This window comes from Bemisia tabaci, chromosome 1 (assembly GCF_918797505.1).
Source record: "Bemisia tabaci chromosome 1, PGI_BMITA_v3".
In the NCBI taxonomy this organism is placed as follows: Eukaryota; Metazoa; Arthropoda; class Insecta; order Hemiptera; family Aleyrodidae; genus Bemisia; species Bemisia tabaci.
The window spans coordinates 48,269,183-48,287,843 of record NC_092793.1 but is presented as its reverse complement, the minus strand read 5'-3'; the positions used below and the strand labels follow the sequence as shown (position 1 = coordinate 48,287,843).

The following is an 18,661-nucleotide window of genomic DNA, read 5'->3' as shown; positions in this document are numbered from 1 at the left end:
ATCTGCATTTTGCCGCCCCCTTCTCATTCGTTTTGAAACATCAATAAAACCGTCAAGTGAACGTGCCGGAGGTAGCGGGGTGCATAAAACGCGTTTACTCGTGTTAGACACATTTTTTACGAAAGCCATGTCAACACTACTAGCGAAAGTTCACAGAACTTTGCGCGAAAGTTAAGTCCCGTAAACCTATCTCTGTGTGGACAAGGCCTTCCATTTATAAGCATTGAACGAAAAAATTAAGAAAGAACAAACATAAATGAGGTTTAATAATTTTAACTTCCGCCGCAGCTCCGCGCTGACCGCACTGTATTTGGCGCGATGCGGGAAGTATTCCCACAGTCTTGTAGGCGGTATGCGTTTCACGCCGACCGCTGCTGACCGCACTGTGTCTGACGCAATGCGTGAAGTATTCATGCAATCTTGTAGGCGCTAATATGTGTTACGTGCCGACCGCCGAGGGCTTCTCCTTTTCATCTCAAGTTCTCGTCATCATTCCTCTCTGCGCTGAGCACCAGTCCAAATTGCGTGTTTAGTCCCTCTCTTGACTCGACTAATTAAAGATGCTGCCTCTTGTATCACCGAAAAACAACAAAATTAGAAATTACTATGCTCTCAGGAAAGGGAGACTTGGTCCCCTTTTCTCATTGCTAATTTTTTTCTGAATCCCATTTTTAATGTATTTTCTCGAAGAAAATACACTATTTTTATACCTACATTTAAAAAAATTCCAAAATTTGCCGCCCCCTAAATTTGCCGCCATGGGCCGCGGCCCATGTGGCCACCCCCTTAATCCGGCCCTGATATTCATTGTTCCCACTTTGTTTAAACATTTAAAAATTTAAATTTAAAATGTATTGTATTAGTTATTTATACAATATACAGGGTCTGGAGTATTTCTTGTTTTCTTGTGACCCTCATTTTCCAACTTTCAGTTTTCAAAAGCATGATTTTGGATCTCTTGAGCTCTCGCTTGTTTTTTCCAGAGATAATGGTGCTTGGATGCCTCGAATAGCTTTTCTTTGATTAATCGATTTTACATCTTTCATCTCACAATTCTTCCGTTACTTTTATTATTATGTTCAATGTCAGAATTTTCCTTTGTAAGATTAATCGATTTTGAACCTGAAAATATCGTCAAAATTCTACTTAGTAGAGTTTGATTTTTAAAAAATTTCGGCGTTTCCGAGAGAAAGAGAGGGGGGGGGTGTTCCCGCACACTCCTCAGCAAAATATCACATTGCGCCCCCTTCGACGGCTAAGGGTTTGCGCCCTTAGAGGTGCGTCAGTCCGACCCTGTTGCGAGGGGCTTGGCGGACAAGGCGCATAAGTGCAGTTTTTACTATTTCGAGAGACACGTGTTTGAACTTTCGAAATTACATGGATCCTTACGGCGAAAACAAAGTTCAGACTGACTTTTTGATGTTTAAAAATTGGAATTTGGGAGCGAATTTTTCACAAAGTATTTTTCAAGATTAGTTTCAGTTTAAGTCATTAATATCTCAATTTTTTCAAAAACTGCACGTACGTGCCATACAGTAGAGAGAGAGTCTGCAAAGTTACAAACGGAGATTCGTGGTTTCGGACTTTGACCATAGATAGATAGGCTAATTCTGCTTAAATTTGTCCTCAATTTGTTGTCATAAAAAATGTCAAATAGCCGTTAAAAATGCAACAAAATGTGCCGCAGAAACAGCTTTGTTAAAATACAAACCTCCGAAAATTGCCTGCGATAAATTTGATAATTCCAAATGACAAAACTGTATGCTCCTACTATTCAGACATACAATCCTCGAAAACTTAGCATAATGCTCGAAAATAAGAAAACTGTCTGCACATTTCTTGGAGGCTTTTATGGAATACATTGTTTTTAAATGAATGTGAGGGACATGGGCTTTTGCGAGAAACATCCACGAAATTCTAAAGTTATGAGAGCGTCCTTTCCGCGACTGATAGCTCAGTTTATTTCTTCGAAATATGTGAAAATTAAGATGAAGTTTTCCTCGAATTGTTTAATTTAGATTAATTTTAACTTCGCTCCCGAATGAGCCCTGGATCACTCTGTCAGTGTCAGATATCGGCATTATAACGTGTCAGGAACGCGAGTATTGATCCTTAACATAATTACTTTCAACCTCTCTTGCAGATACTCTTCACGTCACCCAACGCAGGAGAGTTATTTAATTATAGGCTGAGATGTTCGTGCAAAACTGGACGCAATTCGTAGAAAGGTCGAACGCGTGGTTTCTCAACGACGTGACAGAGAAACGACTGTTAATGGGCGTTCCTTTTATTACATTGGATTTCTTATATTCAGACTGTTTGAAAGCTCGTGAGTTTGTTAACTGGAAAATAATACGGAATCTTCAAGAATTACACGAAGACCTTATAAAACTTCAAAAAATACTCAAGGAAGCTCCGTCACAAACGTATACATGGGCTATTTCTTGCAATAAGAAAAGCGCTTACTAAATGCAGGTAAAAGGCAATATCAGGAATGAGTGAAATTAGTGATACGCTGTTGGAACATATTGAAATCGCCTTCATTTTTATGCGTGATACTTAACCTCTACTTTAGAGATCAACTCGTTATATTTCAAATTGGAAACGGACCGAGGCCAAAAATGCATTCTCTGTTAATTATTGACGTAAGGGGTCACAAATACTTGGAATTTTTCTCTTTCGAAAATTGTGGACTCAAGTATCGTTCTTTATCTTTCAATTTTCAACTACATCAAAAATGTGCACCATTAAAGGACATCAAGAGATCAATGGACAATGAACACTGAGAGTTAAAATTGGCTTGCTTGAATGGGCGTGCGTGAAATTTTGATTCCTTCTAAAAATGTACGATTCCTCCGAAATTTTATACCTTTTTAGAATATGATTACGGTAAATAAATAATAAAGAGAACATGTTGTGGGTGTTTGAATTTTTATTACAACTGTACAAATATTACAAAATTTTGTTTAAGTATTTTTTTCCTATCACAAATTCAACTACTGTAAAAAGATACGTTAAAATGTGTTTTAAATTTTATTTACAGCCGGTATCTTGATGGTAAAGTTTAAATGGTCTTTAAGTTTGAAATTTGATCCGTTCTGTCAGTAAATCATTATTCTGCTAAAGGCAGAATAAGTTTTGAAAATATTAGCGCGTAGGAATTTTGAGGAAAAATGAGGATTCGGCAATCAACAAGATCGATCGATCGAGCGATCAATTGATCAATCAATAAATTGATCAATCCATCCATTGATCGATCGATCAATAAATCTATAAATCAACCAATTAATCGATATCAATACCTCTGAAAATATATATTAGGTTCTGTCTAAACCAAAAAATATGTTCCTCCCCAGATGAACAACCTTTAAGAATTATTAAATGTTGCAGTGATATACCGGTATTTTAGTTTCCTTGTCACACTGTTCGACATGTTGAAATATAAATAAATTGAACATCTCTGCAAGTTCTACAAAACGATCTTTTAAGAGGAAAGAAAATGTCCGCTTATGATGATGATGAATACAAGAATCACATGCTCTAATTGGTGACAGCAGTTACCGATCCAACGATCGGAGCATTCCTGAGTTCAAAACATTTTCTTAAAAATAATGAACGATTTAACTTCTTTATTCCTGAGTCCTCATAGTTCGTTGTGCCGGTATGCGCCAGCAGCCTCCTCTTCTTCGTGAAATCCTTTACAATCAACCGGGAATTTTTTCTGAAAGAAAATGTCATATCCTTTTAGCACAAGTAAATCTCATCTTACCAAGGTGATTATTTGTGAAATCTTTTGTTTAATTTCTCCCAAAATTATATTTTTTTCCTGTCTAGCAAAATATTTTCTATAACTAATAGACGTGGCCCAACAGACATGCTTCGATGTTCCATTAAATCATGCTTCACCCTAAGACTACATCTTGCCACCAGGCATTGTTTTAAAAAGACAATAAAGAGCTACCAGCGTACCTATATGTATAAAAAAAGAGGTCAAGGCGAAATAAGTGCACATTTCCTTAAAAAATTGCGTTATTGGCGTTTTTAGATCTTCAATGGTGGTTTCACGCGTAGGTAACCTTACTTTCGCGCCGATTTTGATTTATGGAATTTCAAAAATTCCACTTTAATTTTTAATTCAAGTCAACGAGCCCAACGAGCGGTTTCTCCCCGATATGTCTGAAAGGCTGCAATATAATAGGTCACTTTTTTTGCTTTCGCTGAAATGATTGATACTTACCTCGCACACGTAGTTTTCAGTTGCGGCGTAGTAGAATTTCCAGAAAGGCGTACCCGTCCTTCTGGATAGGAACCATGATGCGACCAAACTGAAAATCAGAGGAATTTGTGTCAATTTAGTAAACCATACGGTCAACGTACTTTATCAATCAGTGATACACATCGTCGCTCCTCTAACGTGAGGGCGTATCGTTATTTCCACATGAACCACGGAAAATATAGAGTTATACGAAGAACAGGGCTCAAGTGAATATCAAGTTACACTCTATCCGTACGTCAAAGAAGCGACGATTGCACGGGTTCCTCCAGTGTCCCTCTTTTCCAAGTCTTTCTTATCAACATGTCAGATTATATTTGACTTCCCTTCCATTCTCTCCCCTTCTTTCTTCTCTGAGTCACTTTTACCTACCCTTAACTACCTCGTTCCCTTTTTGGCTTGGCAAGTAATAGACGGTCTTTTAGGCCAGTTAATTAAGTATAAGCTCGCCTATGCGAATAGGAGTTCTGCAAGCATTGTTTCCGAGAAACTCCAAAAATATCGAGAACAAAAGGGGTTTGCGACTAAGCGAAAAGGAAAGACAATCACGAAAGCCCTCAGAGATGGTTACGCATGGCTGAGGAATAAAATTTAACGAGGAATCGATAAAGTTGTGATGGATCGTGTCCGCGGACCAACATCGGCACGTTGAATCACTCTCCCGCCCAAGCGGCGCACAGTAGATCGAGTCAATGAGAGAGGTTGGAAATAAATGTTCATCTTTAAGCGCTTATATCATCGTTGATACGGAATATGGGGATTTGAGAGTGATACCGTTGGTTCTCTCGTAAAATGTTCTATAGGAGCATCCCTTAAAATGTATATTGTAATGAACATCAAAATTTAATGTTCGATCTGTCTCTAAGGTCCGTTTCACTGTGCGTCGAGGGAAGTTTCATCCCCAAAGAAAACCGAACGAAATAAATATAAGGTCAAACCATCATTATTATCATCTATTCCTTATTGTTGTTTTATTGACTCGTCATGATTTGTCATGATTTTCTCTAATGTCTCTCCAAGATTATCATAATCATAAAATTTATACTGCTTTATACAGTGAACATTTTCATCCCCCACAATAACGGTCCCCTACTTAATAAGTGGCAGCTCTACTTAAAATCAGCCAGAAAAGGAGCGAATTATTCCTTCTTCAAAAATTCTCAGCAATAATTTGAGATATTATCATGAATACATCAATGAGTTTGGTGTGGAATTGTGAAACCAGGGTGACTCGTCTATTGTATCAAATTATGTCGTTGCCGTGATGTACTTAACGATGAAGCTTAAATACACGCTGATTTTTTACATTGAAGGTCGGAGAAAATTTTCCTTGAAGGAGGGACAGGGTAGGTATCAATGCGGGTCATTTTTGAGCCCACCCTAAATTTACAATTTTTTGCTCGTTAAAGGTCTGTACTTTACGGGATGCATCGAACTTTGGTCATTTCCAATCTCTTTTTGGGTCTAATACTGGCTTCAACATGGGTCTGAAGGCCGAATTTGGCAAACAATGCAGATTTCTTGGCATTCAACCGCTCGTGTGTAGACCAGTGTTAGACCCGTATAGAAACTGAAAATGTTCAGGTCATAATGCATTCCGTAAAACATGTAAACCTCTAATGAGAAGAAATCTTAAATTCAGAAGAACTCTCAGGATGGGTCCAAAAACGGCCCGTATTTGGACCCCTCTTTTGACTCTCTCGAAAAATTATTTCCAAGGGCTCTTTTCAAAGATCCGGTCGTATATAAACTCTTTTCATCAGAGGGTTTTCACTACACTCGGATGCTCATCAGTGGCATGACGTGCTTTGCGATTGCCCTTTAACTTATGGAGAAGGATCGATAAATAGGGTGTTGGCGACAAACACCTTGATAATCGATTCTATACCACGGCTTCAAAGGGGGAACTATCGATAATGGATCATTCACGCCTTGCCACTGGTGCTCATGGGGTGCGGCTGATTGGGTGGTGTGGTGACGGTGAGTGGGTGGTGACGGTGAGTTCTCACCTGGTGAGCTTCTTGATGCCGGGTTTGAGTCCAGTGCGGGCATTGTCTGCGGGCATGATTTGGCTGACGGTGCAGATCAAGTAGCGGTCGCAACGAGGGTGCTTGATGGAGTATCGGTAGGCCCTCCAAACTCGGAGCAGAGGCTCGATAACTTCCTCGTTCAGCGACTCGGCCAGCTTCCTCTCGATGTCCTTGCTGCTTAGGCTCGACACGCTCATCCCCTTCCTCTCACCTAACCGCAACAAGTCCTGCCAACAAATTAACCCTTCACTGGTGCCTTCAATTTCAACGAGAGGCAAAATAGGTTACAATATATATTTCAGAGACCCTAGAGTATGTATAAACGGGAGCGTATTGCCATATTTGTACCGCTCTTTGATTGGTGCATCAGTTTTAGGCTATCGTGGAGCTCCAAAGTTGGCCCAATCTAAACAAACCCCACCCAGAGGAACACGCATTATTGGCTGAGAAATGACTGATAATCACACTCAAAGCAAGGTTAATATTCGGTATAAATATCCATCAAAGTTCGATCCGAACAATTCAGAGGTTAGGATATAAAAAAATTTCCATCACATTCAAAATCATATCTAGAAATTTGTAGAGCTTTTTCGCTATCTTGTTTGTTTACATTGAGCCAAACTAGGAGAGGAGGGGCTGGGGTTTGTTTACATTTGGCCAACTTTAGGGCTCCATGATAGCCGACCAATCATATCTCTGTTCATATCAAACGTAGAAACTTGATGTTTAGACAACTCTTACTATTTTTAGCCAAACTGCAAGAATCAAGCATCAAAACACGATTCTGTGACCAGCGCAACTGACCAGTTTTACGAAAAATGGTAACAGTATATCGCTTGATAGATGGTGATAGACGGTGGCTTGATAGATAAAAATGGTGACTTTCTGTCTATTTTTGTGTCTTTGAGTACGGGTTGCATACTCTAGCCCCTGAAAAATGTGAACTATTTCACAACCTCGTGAAATTTCATGAAATATTTCACTGAAATTTCCAATCCTTCATTTCTTTCTTACGTTTCACGCCACCCTGTCGCGCGGATTGATTTTTCGCGCGATGAAACATTTCGCGAGCTGCGGCGGAGCCGAAGAGAAAAACAACTTTCATCGCTTTCATCAATCAAACACTCGCAGCATCATCTGTCTGCCGCGTATCCCGTATCCCGTGTCCCAGCGTGTGGCACGCCGGGGATTCGCCAAGAGCGCTCCGCTCCTAAATTTTCCCGTGGAAATCCCGGTTTCCACGGGGAAACTCCGGAATTTCCGCACGAACGAGCAACGCTGAAGGAGCATGCGAGTAATTTTGATTTATATCGGGAGCGCTGCATCAAAGTTCGCTCTCGTCGGCAATTAGGTGAATTCGGGAATCGATCGGGCGAGTTGTTAGTCCTACACTTCCCTATTCCCTCTTACGTCGGAAAAAAAGGGGATTCTCTCGGTCCGACTGAACGTTCCTTGAAAAAAGCGGGAGATCAAATTAAGAGTGGGGTCATTTCCATTCAACTGATAAAGGTTGCTCGATATGATTAACTTTTAATTATTATTTGCAACAATCGTCGTTTCAACCCTCCTCCTCCCCGAAGGAACGGATAACGAAAGTTCAATTTTGCCAGGTTTCTACTTCCGAAGTGAATTTTTACCAGGAGACTCCTCGGCATTTCTAACTGAAAATTTCACAGATATTTCCTCAGATTCCATGTAAACATCGGACGAATTTTGGATAAAAATTGCGCAAGTGCAGTTTTGTAAAATAAATTAATTTTTTGGCCCAATTTGACAACCAGTTACGTTCCTTCGTCGGGGGACGCTGTAATGTCATTGCGTCCGGACGTGGGGACCTGGTCGTCACCGGGTGGCAAACCAGTGGAGCGATTTTTGTACCATTGAGCCGAGAAGTCGAACTGCGCCGAATGCGGAAAATGCGCATCTCTATTGCAACTTTTAAAAGTATCCGATTATGTCTTATTTTCTTTGCGGAACACTAATCAATTCTTTTTCTAGTATTGTTATCAAATGAAGCGGTGCAAATTCACAGAAAATTTCGATAAAAATGTTGGAAGATTCTCTTTAAATGAAACAAGGAGGCTCCGCCCCCTGGTTGCTACGCGACCCAACCCTCGGGACGCTGCGCACCCCCAAAGACCGCTTCTTACGCTTGTTACACCCCTTCCTCACCCCGTCCATCGAACGTCTGAAAAATGATTTTATTAGAATAGAGAGGATAAACCTCCTTGTATTTCTACTATTGATTTCACTTCCTGTTCTTGCAGGGGCTATTACAATGCTGTTGATGGATCGAAATTTTAATAGATCTTTTTATGACCCCCTGGGAGGAGGTGATCCCATCTTATACCAGCAACAAACAATAGTTGCCTGGGACTGGTTCAGTAGGGACGGAGGGGGGATGGGACTTAAAGCGTGGAATTAGCCCTTGAGGGCTATTTAAAGTAGTAAAAAAAAAAAGAAAAAAAAAAAAAAAAAAAAAAAAAAAAACATGAACGGGGATTTATGAAGTTGCAATCTGAGATGCGCGTTTTTTCGATTTTCAGCAACCTAAATTTTTTTTAAAAAAAAAGCGTCATAGAAAATCTGCAAAGTTACAAACCGATTTACGTGGTTTGGAGGGCTCACCACCTACATGAATAATAACCCCACCCGTTTTACCCCGCTTGGATGTTCGTGCGGGGTCTTCAAGAAATTCCGTCATCTATGTGCGCATTTTTCCGGGGGAAGTAAAGCCGAGATTTCCAAAACAGGAGGATGGGAGACGGAGACGGCGGACGGCGACACCTTGAAACAAATCTCGAGCTTTCCAGGTGACATGGAAGTCAAATCGTGGTGGAAATATTTCCCCCAACTCTGCCGTGTTAGGGAAGAACGCCGTATGAACATTCAAGAGTTGCCAAATTTCCCTTGATAAAACATGTATTTTTGACGAAATTCACGCATATTTTTCCTTACAATTTTCAGATATTTTAGATTCAATTGCGAACAAAATTGTCTGAAAATTTCGGAAAAATATATTCACAATTTACTTGGTAAATTCGGTTTTTATCGAATAAAATTTGGCAACGTTTGAAGGCTCATACGGCGTTCTCGGCGGTGACCTAAGCTTTTCTCGAAACATATTGTGGACCCAGCACTATTTCACCGCACCTTGTTACATACAGTTCTGGTCACATTATTGATTTCTCGCTCTCCTCGCGGGTAGAGGGAGTATTGCAATCGGCCAGGGAAATAAAGAGGAAAAAAATTAAAATTTCATCATTTCTAGGCGTTTTAAGGTACCTGGGAGTCAAAATAACCATACTTGAAAAAATGTGTGTCCGTCCGTCAGGCGTCCCCCAAATCTGTATAAAGCCATATCTCAGAATCTATCTGTTCAATTTATTTCAAAATTTGCATGGAAGATCATATCTAGTGTCCTTATTTTTCTTGTATCTGTAAGTTTGGTGGGAAAATATTCATAATTCGTGTTTAAAAACATTTTTATTTGAGGAAATTCAGTAAAACTCGGGTGCTTATACTCACAGCTTTCCTCTTCAGCCGGCAGCGTATCCAACTTCAGGCATAAGGAAAATCATTCGAATTTAATAGCGATATCCGGCAACTTTGACGAGTGTGTTGACTTCGTCAGTCGGGCCCATGACGAGAGAATTAGGACCGGGCGGCAGCTGCATTTGAATAGAAAAGCACTCCCGTCCCAGTTTTCCGTTTGGGGCGGGGCGCTATGCTGCCCTCTTGCGTTTAAACCACTTGACTGTTCTGAAGGATACTATCTAGATATGATGTTTATGCTTATGAGGCACGGTTAGAGTCATAGGACGGCCATCAAGTCCGTCAAAGGGAGTCATTGTTTCCTCGGATGGATCTCGCGTCGGCGCACAGTGGATCGAGTCAATAGGAGAGGTCGGACAAAATTTGGGTACTTAAAACGCTTTTATAACTCCTTTTACACAAAACTTTGAGGTTTTAAAAGTGGTTCCATTGGTTTCCTCGTAAAATTGTCTGCTATAAGGACCCTTTAAAATTCACAATGTAATGAATTAAACATCAAAATTTGCAGTTTTAGTCAAAAATTTCATGTCCGACCTCTCTAATTGACTCGATTCACTGTGCGGCGTGGTGCAAGTCTGTAAAATAAAAAGCCGTGAATTAAACTAAAACTAAATTTAAACTAACCTCTGCGTAAGCAACGGCCGGTTTGATGTATCTTCCGGAGTTGATTTGTAAGCCGAAGTGTCGTTTAAAGATGGCGTTGAGTAGAATACTCAGAGAAGCTGCAGGTCGGTTCGGGTCAAAAAGGGCCGCCTTGGAATAGCCTTGAGACTGCAAGAAACTGTTCCCGATGAACTGGGCAGTGTTCATGTACCTGAGAGACAAAAATAATATTATTCTTTCTTTTAAAATTTCTTTAAAAATTCTGTTTTAAAAACGTATTTAACAAATATTTACGTATACAAACTGCAGAAATAGTTAGTTAGTTATTTATTTTATTTATAGATATTCAGCATCCTGTTGGAAAAATGTAGATATCCTATTAGAAAAATATAGAAAATATTTTCCAAAAATTTAGATTTTTAAATTAAGAGAGGCAAAGAGTTTCAGAAGTTTGGTTGTGGCATTGGGTTCATCGCATGTTAGTGGGTTTGTATTCCGTTTCCTAACACGGTATGTGAGCTTGATACATGTGTTACTTTAAAAAGGGCCATTTATCGGAATTATAATGCACTCATTACGATTAACGAATATGGTGAACTGCTCCTGAACTTAGCATTTACAATGTCTCTTAATACTCTTATTATCAGAGAACCATTTTCCTACAATCATTTATTTGCTCTCTGCGCAGTTTTTTGTGTCTCCTGCATGTTTTTTTGCTCGGGAATGGCCCTTTTTCGAAAAAAAATTATTCAATTCTGATAAGAATTATAATTGAGAATTTATACATTAAGTATCAATGTTCACCACGAACGAAGCAAGCAACGGGTACTGTAACTGGGTGAGAGCGAAGTTTCGGAAAATATGCAACAAATATTATTGCATATTCGAGCTCATAATCCCCACTCGATGTGCTGTTCAAACAGATTGATGTCGACCCCTCAAAAAGATTAAACGCAAAAATACGTGGCATGGCCGACTTTCTCTATTGACCACCTGACCGGACGTGAAATATTTAATGCTTTCGAATTGAACATTGACAGAACATCCATGAGTGCGCCTGTTTTGAATTAATTTTCCTCTCATAACATCGTTTCATTTCGGTGTATATGAGCTGAATCAAAACAACTCCTCTCTTTTACCTATTCATACACTGCGAGTCCGAATGAATTGCTCTCCGCGCAAAACGAGAAAATTCATTACGCGTCTATGTTTTGAGGGGAATTGGTTTTCTCGTGACTCCACTGATATAGGAATCTGTAGTGTCAAAAAAAGCTACTCGGTTATTATTAAATTGAAATGTTTTTTTGCGTAAGCTCGTCTCACCAATATCAGTTTTACACCTCGCAAGACCGCGACAAAACTGTGTGCAACGTGTACTTCGCTTCAGAGAGTTTTGGATGGAAGTTGTGTAGTAATGTAATGTAGGGAGTAATGTAATTGATATTATCCATCATGAGGCATGAAATCATATTTCATACCCCAGGAACTGTTACAGTTATGTTCACTTTGCGATTTAACTAAAAAAAGTTATAGTTTTTATATGAGCAGGAAGTTTGAATTTATGCATCGAAAAACAGTGAAATCTTGGTAAAAAAAGGTTTTTCATTAATTTTTGTTGCAAAACTCGTGTCCCTCGTGAAATTTTGGGGAGAAAAAATGTACCAAAATGCTTAAATTTGCACCTTGTCTTATGATCTATTGCTATTGCATTTTCGATTATTCTGCATCTAGTGCAATGCTTTGAGCTTATTCTGACCGGTTCGCCTTCAAAAACTTGATAGGCAATGTAAGCGGTTTGGAAGCAGTAATAGTTGCCTGCACTAGATTGAGCACATATAGCGGTCGATGTTACAACCTGAGAGGAGCACTTCCTGCCATATTTCCCCAACATTTTTGCAATTATTGCATAAGATCAGAAGAATAATCAGTGAAACTTTCAGCTACGAATTATCAAGATTTTCCCGGTAAAAATTCAATTTTCGGGAGACAACAAGCTAATTTCATTTGAAGTTCCAAACCTCTTCCGGAAGTTCTGTCCCGGTTTGTCGCATCAATCACCAACACCATTGGTCACCGTTGTTACCAGATTCGACCAATCAGATTCGTTGGTCTTCGATAGGTCGAACTTTTTTTAGAATCACCTCATGACGCGAGGTGGTATCAAAATCACGCACCAACGTTGCGAATCGTTAGTCACCATATCGGAAGTTCCGAACTCAGATAAAATGGCAGCTCGGAGGTTCGGACACAACGTCGCCCCTCTGACGTAAGGGCGTATCTCAATTTTCACGTGGGCCTTGTCTCACATGTGAAGCCATGCTTTCTGTGGCTCGTGCGGAAATCGAGATACACCCTTACGTCAGAGGGGTGACGACAAAAGTAGTACCGAACCTCTAAATGAAATTCGCATCACATTGAAATGTAACTAAGTTCTTTCTTGCGAAGGACGACGAAGTGCGCCCCGCGGCGGGAAATTTTCTTACCGTCTCATTGTTGCTGGGTGAGCCAAGTGCTTGATCCACTCGGCAGCGAAGCTCGTGAGGCTGCTGATCCAGCGCCTGCGGAAGCTGTGGTCCTCCATGGAGTCGAAAATCCGGTCGATCTGAAAATATCCATCCTTGTCGACGAACGTCCTCAAGAGACTCCCCAAGTGGGAGCTGCTCCAGAGCGCCTCCCCGAGCTCGGACGACTTGAAGTGCTCCCAGTAGGCCTTGAAGGCCTCCAAATACGGCGGCCAGAACGGCGCGTGCTCGAACTCGTGGTGCTCCTCCTCGTCCTCCAGCTCTTTGTCCTCGTAGTGGAGGTGCCCGCCGGTCAAGGAGCTCACTAACACGGGTAGGTAGTCGAGCATGCTGTCCACGCTGAAAGTGAGAACGCGGTCAGGGAACACTATTTCCAGAAAAAGCAATCTACAATTTTGGTATGACGAAAGAACACCAAATAATGTGGACCGAAATGTATTGACATGGTGATGAAATATTGCTGGGTCAACACCCTAGCCTCATAGTGCTTAAGAGGTGCATACAGTACTACTTCCGTTGTCAAAGCTCCCCCACATACTTGCAATTCCAGACACGGCTTGACTAAACACACCAATCTTCAACCTCCTAAAAATATGTGTTTCTTAAATTTGGATAAGTTTTTGGCAAAAATTCGTTTTATCAATGAATTTTAGCATTTTTTAGGCTCTAGGAGACTGAATTGATATGAATATCGCACTGAAAATACCTAATTAAGTAGTGAAATGAGAAAAATAAATGAATTGCTACATTTGATAACAATTTAATACAATTTTTATCACAATTGACTTGTGGCTACACCTCTCCACGAAGTTTCTAAAAATTGTATTATGTTAGAAGCCTCTTCAACCGCCTCAACATAATTATAAAGGAAACGAAATCGTGTCCAAACCCTAGCTCCTAACACAAACGTAGGGCTATCAATTCCAGAATAATTTGCAAGGCTAATTTGTAGAATTGCAGATAAGCAGTGCTGTGGGAGGAGGAAAAGAGTCTGGACCTCCCTCCCCCCTTCCATGACTAGATAACTCCCCAAATTTCATTTATATCGTCATTCTCAGGAATCCTTTACGAATGACCCCCTCTCCCCTTTTAAAAATTTTTTGCCGCGCAACCCTCTCTCACGAAAAATATCTGGCTACGCAACTTGAGGAGGGGGTAGTTAAAGTCAATGAAAATTCCATGGGCAAAGGAAGGACTGGAATCTCACCTAAAGGCGTCCTTGCCAGTGATGTAGTTGCTAAGGGCGCCGACCGCAGCGCTCCAGTCGTCGGCGGGTTTTTGCGCCCCCCGCGAGAGTGCGCCGCCCCCGCCGACGTTGGCCACGATCCTGCCGAGGTTCGACACGAATTCGGGGTTCTCCAGGAGGCCTCCCGTGTTCCCGAGACTCGCCCCGAACGATCCGAGCACAACGAACACTATTCCGAACATAACGCGAGCGGCTTAGCCTTACGACTGGGCAAGGGTCAAGCGGGATCGCGATGGTATGAAAATGAGCGTGCGGCAAAGAGCCGGTCATTGTCTAGACTGACCGAAGGAGAAGAAACACGCGGCAAATCTGGTGAAAGACGTCCGGTCGCACTGTGGGTCGCTTTCGGGACTTTCCGATGCCCGGCTAAGGATTAATGTCACGGACATCGGTGCCATATTTCTGGGAAGTGTGATTCAGTGCGCAGTCTATTAATTAAGGACCGTAACGTCAAAACCTGGTAGCAAGGACTGTCGTGAGGGTGAATTGTTTAACGCATACAGCAAATCCACCTACCGTCCAGATGAATGCACGGAAAAAAATTTACTGGCTGTAAAAACAAACCTTCCGTTCCAGGCTTCAAGAACGAAAGTTCCGGATGTTGGAGTCGTACCTTCGACTGCTCTAGGTTCGACGGCCAGAGGAACGGGTGCTACACCCAACACTTTCGGCCTATGAGTCTGAAACAGACGGTATGTTTTTGTAGCTCTTAAGTTTGGCTAAGAATTTTTTCAGGGCGGATGAAAAAAAGAAGAAGAAGAAGAAGAAGAAGAAGAAGCAGCAGCAGAAGAAGGAGAAGAAGAAGAAGAAAAAGAAAAAGAAAAAGAAAAAAGAAAAAAAGAAAAAAAGAAAAACAAGAAGATGAAGACGAAGAAGAGTAGGAGGAAAATGAGGAAGAGGAGGAAGAAGAGGAATGAGAAGAAGTAGAGGAAGAGGAAGAGGAAAAAGAGGGAGAAGAGGAATGTGATAAAGTAGAAGAATAGGAAGAGGAAGAAGAATAGGAAGAAGTGGAAGAAGAAGAAGAAGAAGAAGAAGAAGAAGAAGAAGAAGAAGAAGTAGGAGTAGAAGAAGGAAAGGAAGAAAAAGAAGAGAAAAGGAAGTAGGGAAAGAAGGGTGGAACAAACATGAGAATCTCAGTGAAATTCAGTAACTAAAAGAAGTAAGCGAATTGTTGGCACCGCCTCTGTTAGCGCCTCAAGCGAGTGCGTATTTTTTTTTAGCCCGGGTTTGCTGAGCGACTCTAATATGAAGTAAGGCCCCCCTGAAAAAAAGCCCTCTGAGGTCCGTTTCCGCGTGGACGGTCTCTTTAATGTTTAGTGCGTATCGCGGGACGGGCAACATCGGAGCCGGCACACGTCCACCCGGGCCGGAATAATTGAACGTCGCGATGAAGTGCGGAAGACGATGACACGCTCGAGCGGTGGAGGATGATCGTGGTCGATCGCCTCGGATCAAAGGAGGGTCATCTCCGAGCGTGTCATTGGACGACCGTGCGCTGTGTCAATATGACCGGGCTTAATGGACTCGGCCGGTAAATGAGTTCGCGCGAACAGCAACTCTGCACCCCGCGACGCCACGTCGCGTCGGCCACCCCTCAAGATCCAAAACCGCCCATGTCCACTTGGATACTCCTTGCGGATGCGTGGTTCTAAGATAGAATGACCGGCGCATTCCTTCGCGACACCTCACCTGAGACCCGGTCCCGCTACTTCGGCCTCGCAAGGATAGATACCGCAAAAACGATACAAGAGCTCGAAATTTTATTACGCCGTAAGACTCAATGTTAAAGACCAAGTTTAACGTTTGTTTTCACAGTCCAAGTATTTTTCCGCAACTTTGGATTTTTTGCTAAGGGTAAATTGGAATGTAGAGATGTAGAGAATGTTTATTCTCTACATCGAGCCTGAAGGCGTAAATACACACGGCGATTAATCGCCACGATTGAAAGACGAAAGCCAATGGAGAGCCTGGATTTTGATATATCGACGTCAATGGATCGAAATCCAGGCTCTCCATTGGCTTTCGTCTTTCAATCGCGGCGATTAATCGCCTTTACGTAGGAAAAAAACTTCAACTCCTCTTTTCACAAAAACTTATTTTTTTCGACTTTCAGATTTTGGCAGAAGATAAACGACAAGTAGCACGCAAAACATTCTTAACTCAATTTTTTCGAAAATGTGGGTTGGTCCCTTTCTGATAAACTCGGTGCTCCAGTATAATTGGAAATTTCAAGGACACTTTTATCTAACGCCTTTCGAAATTAAAAAATTTATCAAATGAATACCGGGATCATTTGAATGATCATGCGGCGTGTTACTCCTCAGCACAGCCGATTGATAGAAAATCCCGGCAATTTGGCACTACATCTTCATCGAAAGGAGGGAAGTTCCCAGGTGAATGGGATACTAAGGCGCTACAGGAAACGAGCTCACGGCAGATTAACTCACGAGCTCTTTGACATATCGATAATGAATGGAGCGCACAAGGGTCATCAACTAATGCAACATCGATTATATCATTTTAACCTTCCGTTTCGAAGAACCCACCCCCTACAGCATAACCCATACCTTGAATTCGCAACGACGCACAGTGGAGCAGGTCGATGTTACGAAAATACCTGTATACGGGAAAGGAATTGCCATCTCTGTGCCGCTCTCTGATTGGTTCATCAGTTTTAGGTTATCATGGAGCTCCGAAGTTGGACCAATGTAAGCAAACCCAGCCCAGAGGTATACGTTTGTATCGGCTGAGAAAGAAATGATAGTCACAGGTTAATTTTCGACAGTAGTAGCGATTGAAGGTCGATCCGAACTCAATTCAGAAGTTGATTATAAAAAAATTTCTATCACATCCAAAATCACGTCTAGAACTTTGTAAAACTTTGTCGCCATCTTGTTTGTTTACATTGGGTCAAACTAGGAGCGGAGAGGCTGGGGTTTGTTTACATTGGTCCAACTTTGCGGCTCCATGATAGCCGACCAATCAGAGAGCGGCACACTTTTTCTGTAGTAAAAGGATTGAGATGGCAACACTCTCCCGTATACAGGTACTGAGGTTAGAGGTAGATGAGATGTGATGAGGAAACTTTAAAAGCTCACATTTTTGTTGATATGACGGATAGAAGATTAAAATAAATGATTTCGTTTGTTTTCTCGTAAAATGTCTTTCAAATAAATTCGCTGTGAAATTTATGATGTGACGCGCTTTACATCAAACTTTATCGGTTTTTTGTCTGTTTCATGTCCAAAATCTTCCAATTCGTCGCTCCAATGTGCGACGTTTCCCCTGAGCCTCCGATATCGTCGCACGCCAATTGATTATCGATAAACGGAGCCGGTGAATTTGGGTATGACTCAACGATGGGCGATTACCGTTGATTGATCGGGCGCCGCGCTGTTTCATCGCCTGCTGATAGGTCGTTAGAACCTTATCGAATTAACCCGATCGAGAGTTAGCGTTTCTGGGATAGGGATTTATCGATTAAACTCATTCGATGATGATACACCGAGCGACCTGCTGCGCACCGTTTATTACGGCTCCTAAGCGTATTTTTTGGAGCTCCAAGAATTACCGACTCATCCCATCAGCGCGTGACCCACTCCTGTCATTGATCTCCTTTGCGACCCCACGCCTTAATTGCACATCAGAAAATAAACGTGTTTTGAAAACGTTTCGATGTCCTTTAATGACTCTCAGATTTTTCAAAAGTGTTCTCATTTGCTTAAAAAAATACCGTAAAAAATGTAAAACACTTACACATGCGGACTCTGACTTGAGTCCACTATCCTTAGACGTTTTGAAGGTGTTTGTTTGCTTTTTTCTCGTTTCAAAGATAACATCTTTTTAAGATATTTTGAGATTATATGCCACCCCGAAAAAAATGTTAAAGCTTCCGAACGGAAAATATTTATCAAATCCCGAAAAAATAATGTTTCTTATAGATGAAGGAGTGAAAACATTCGGAAGTCCATCAAAAAGAATTCGTTAATATCAGCCCACAATACATGTGGTGCCACCAACTAAGGATTGTGTTCTTTCAACTCAGGAATTGAACATTGTGCCCTTAAATCGATTCCTGGGAATGCAACTATTTTAACACCACTGAGAAGTTTTTGCCTATCCAACGAAATTAAGGGTGAAATACACTCTTTGGAACAGATAAGGCTCCAGTTAGCGGAAAATGACGTGGTTTGTTTTATCTGAATCAATGTGCAATGCAATTAAAACCCTTACATCCAGCTATGCAGGGGAGCCCAGGCGCCTAGGGGTGGGAAGGGCCTTCGACTGCTGGGATTTATTATCTTTCTTTTCGATGTTTGCTTTTATCTCATTTTTTTTTTTATTTTTTCTTTTCTTTTTCTTTTTTATCAAAGTGCCTCCTTTAAATATTTTACTTTATTTGTCGACCATATTTAACGTGTCATCTTTTACA

The 18,661-nt window shown here is 41.3% G+C and overlaps 2 protein-coding genes across 2 annotated transcripts in view; one reads left to right on the top strand and one right to left on the bottom strand.

The window, feature by feature from the left end:
• The window catches only part of LOC109038906 (uncharacterized), a 155,421-nt gene that overhangs the window by 96,083 nt on the left and 40,677 nt on the right, over nt 1-18,661 (top strand). The window lies entirely within an intron of this gene.
• LOC109038907 (uncharacterized) lies at nt 2,935-14,891 on the bottom strand. Its single transcript, XM_019054173.2, has 6 exons — nt 14,191-14,891; nt 12,945-13,322; nt 10,483-10,672; nt 6,283-6,530; nt 4,238-4,325; nt 2,935-3,721 (listed from the first exon to the last, which is right to left on the bottom strand). Exons 1-6 carry the CDS (start codon nt 14,409-14,411, stop codon nt 3,644-3,646), a joined length of 1,203 nt encoding a protein of 400 aa, XP_018909718.2. The 5' UTR covers nt 14,412-14,891; the 3' UTR covers nt 2,935-3,643.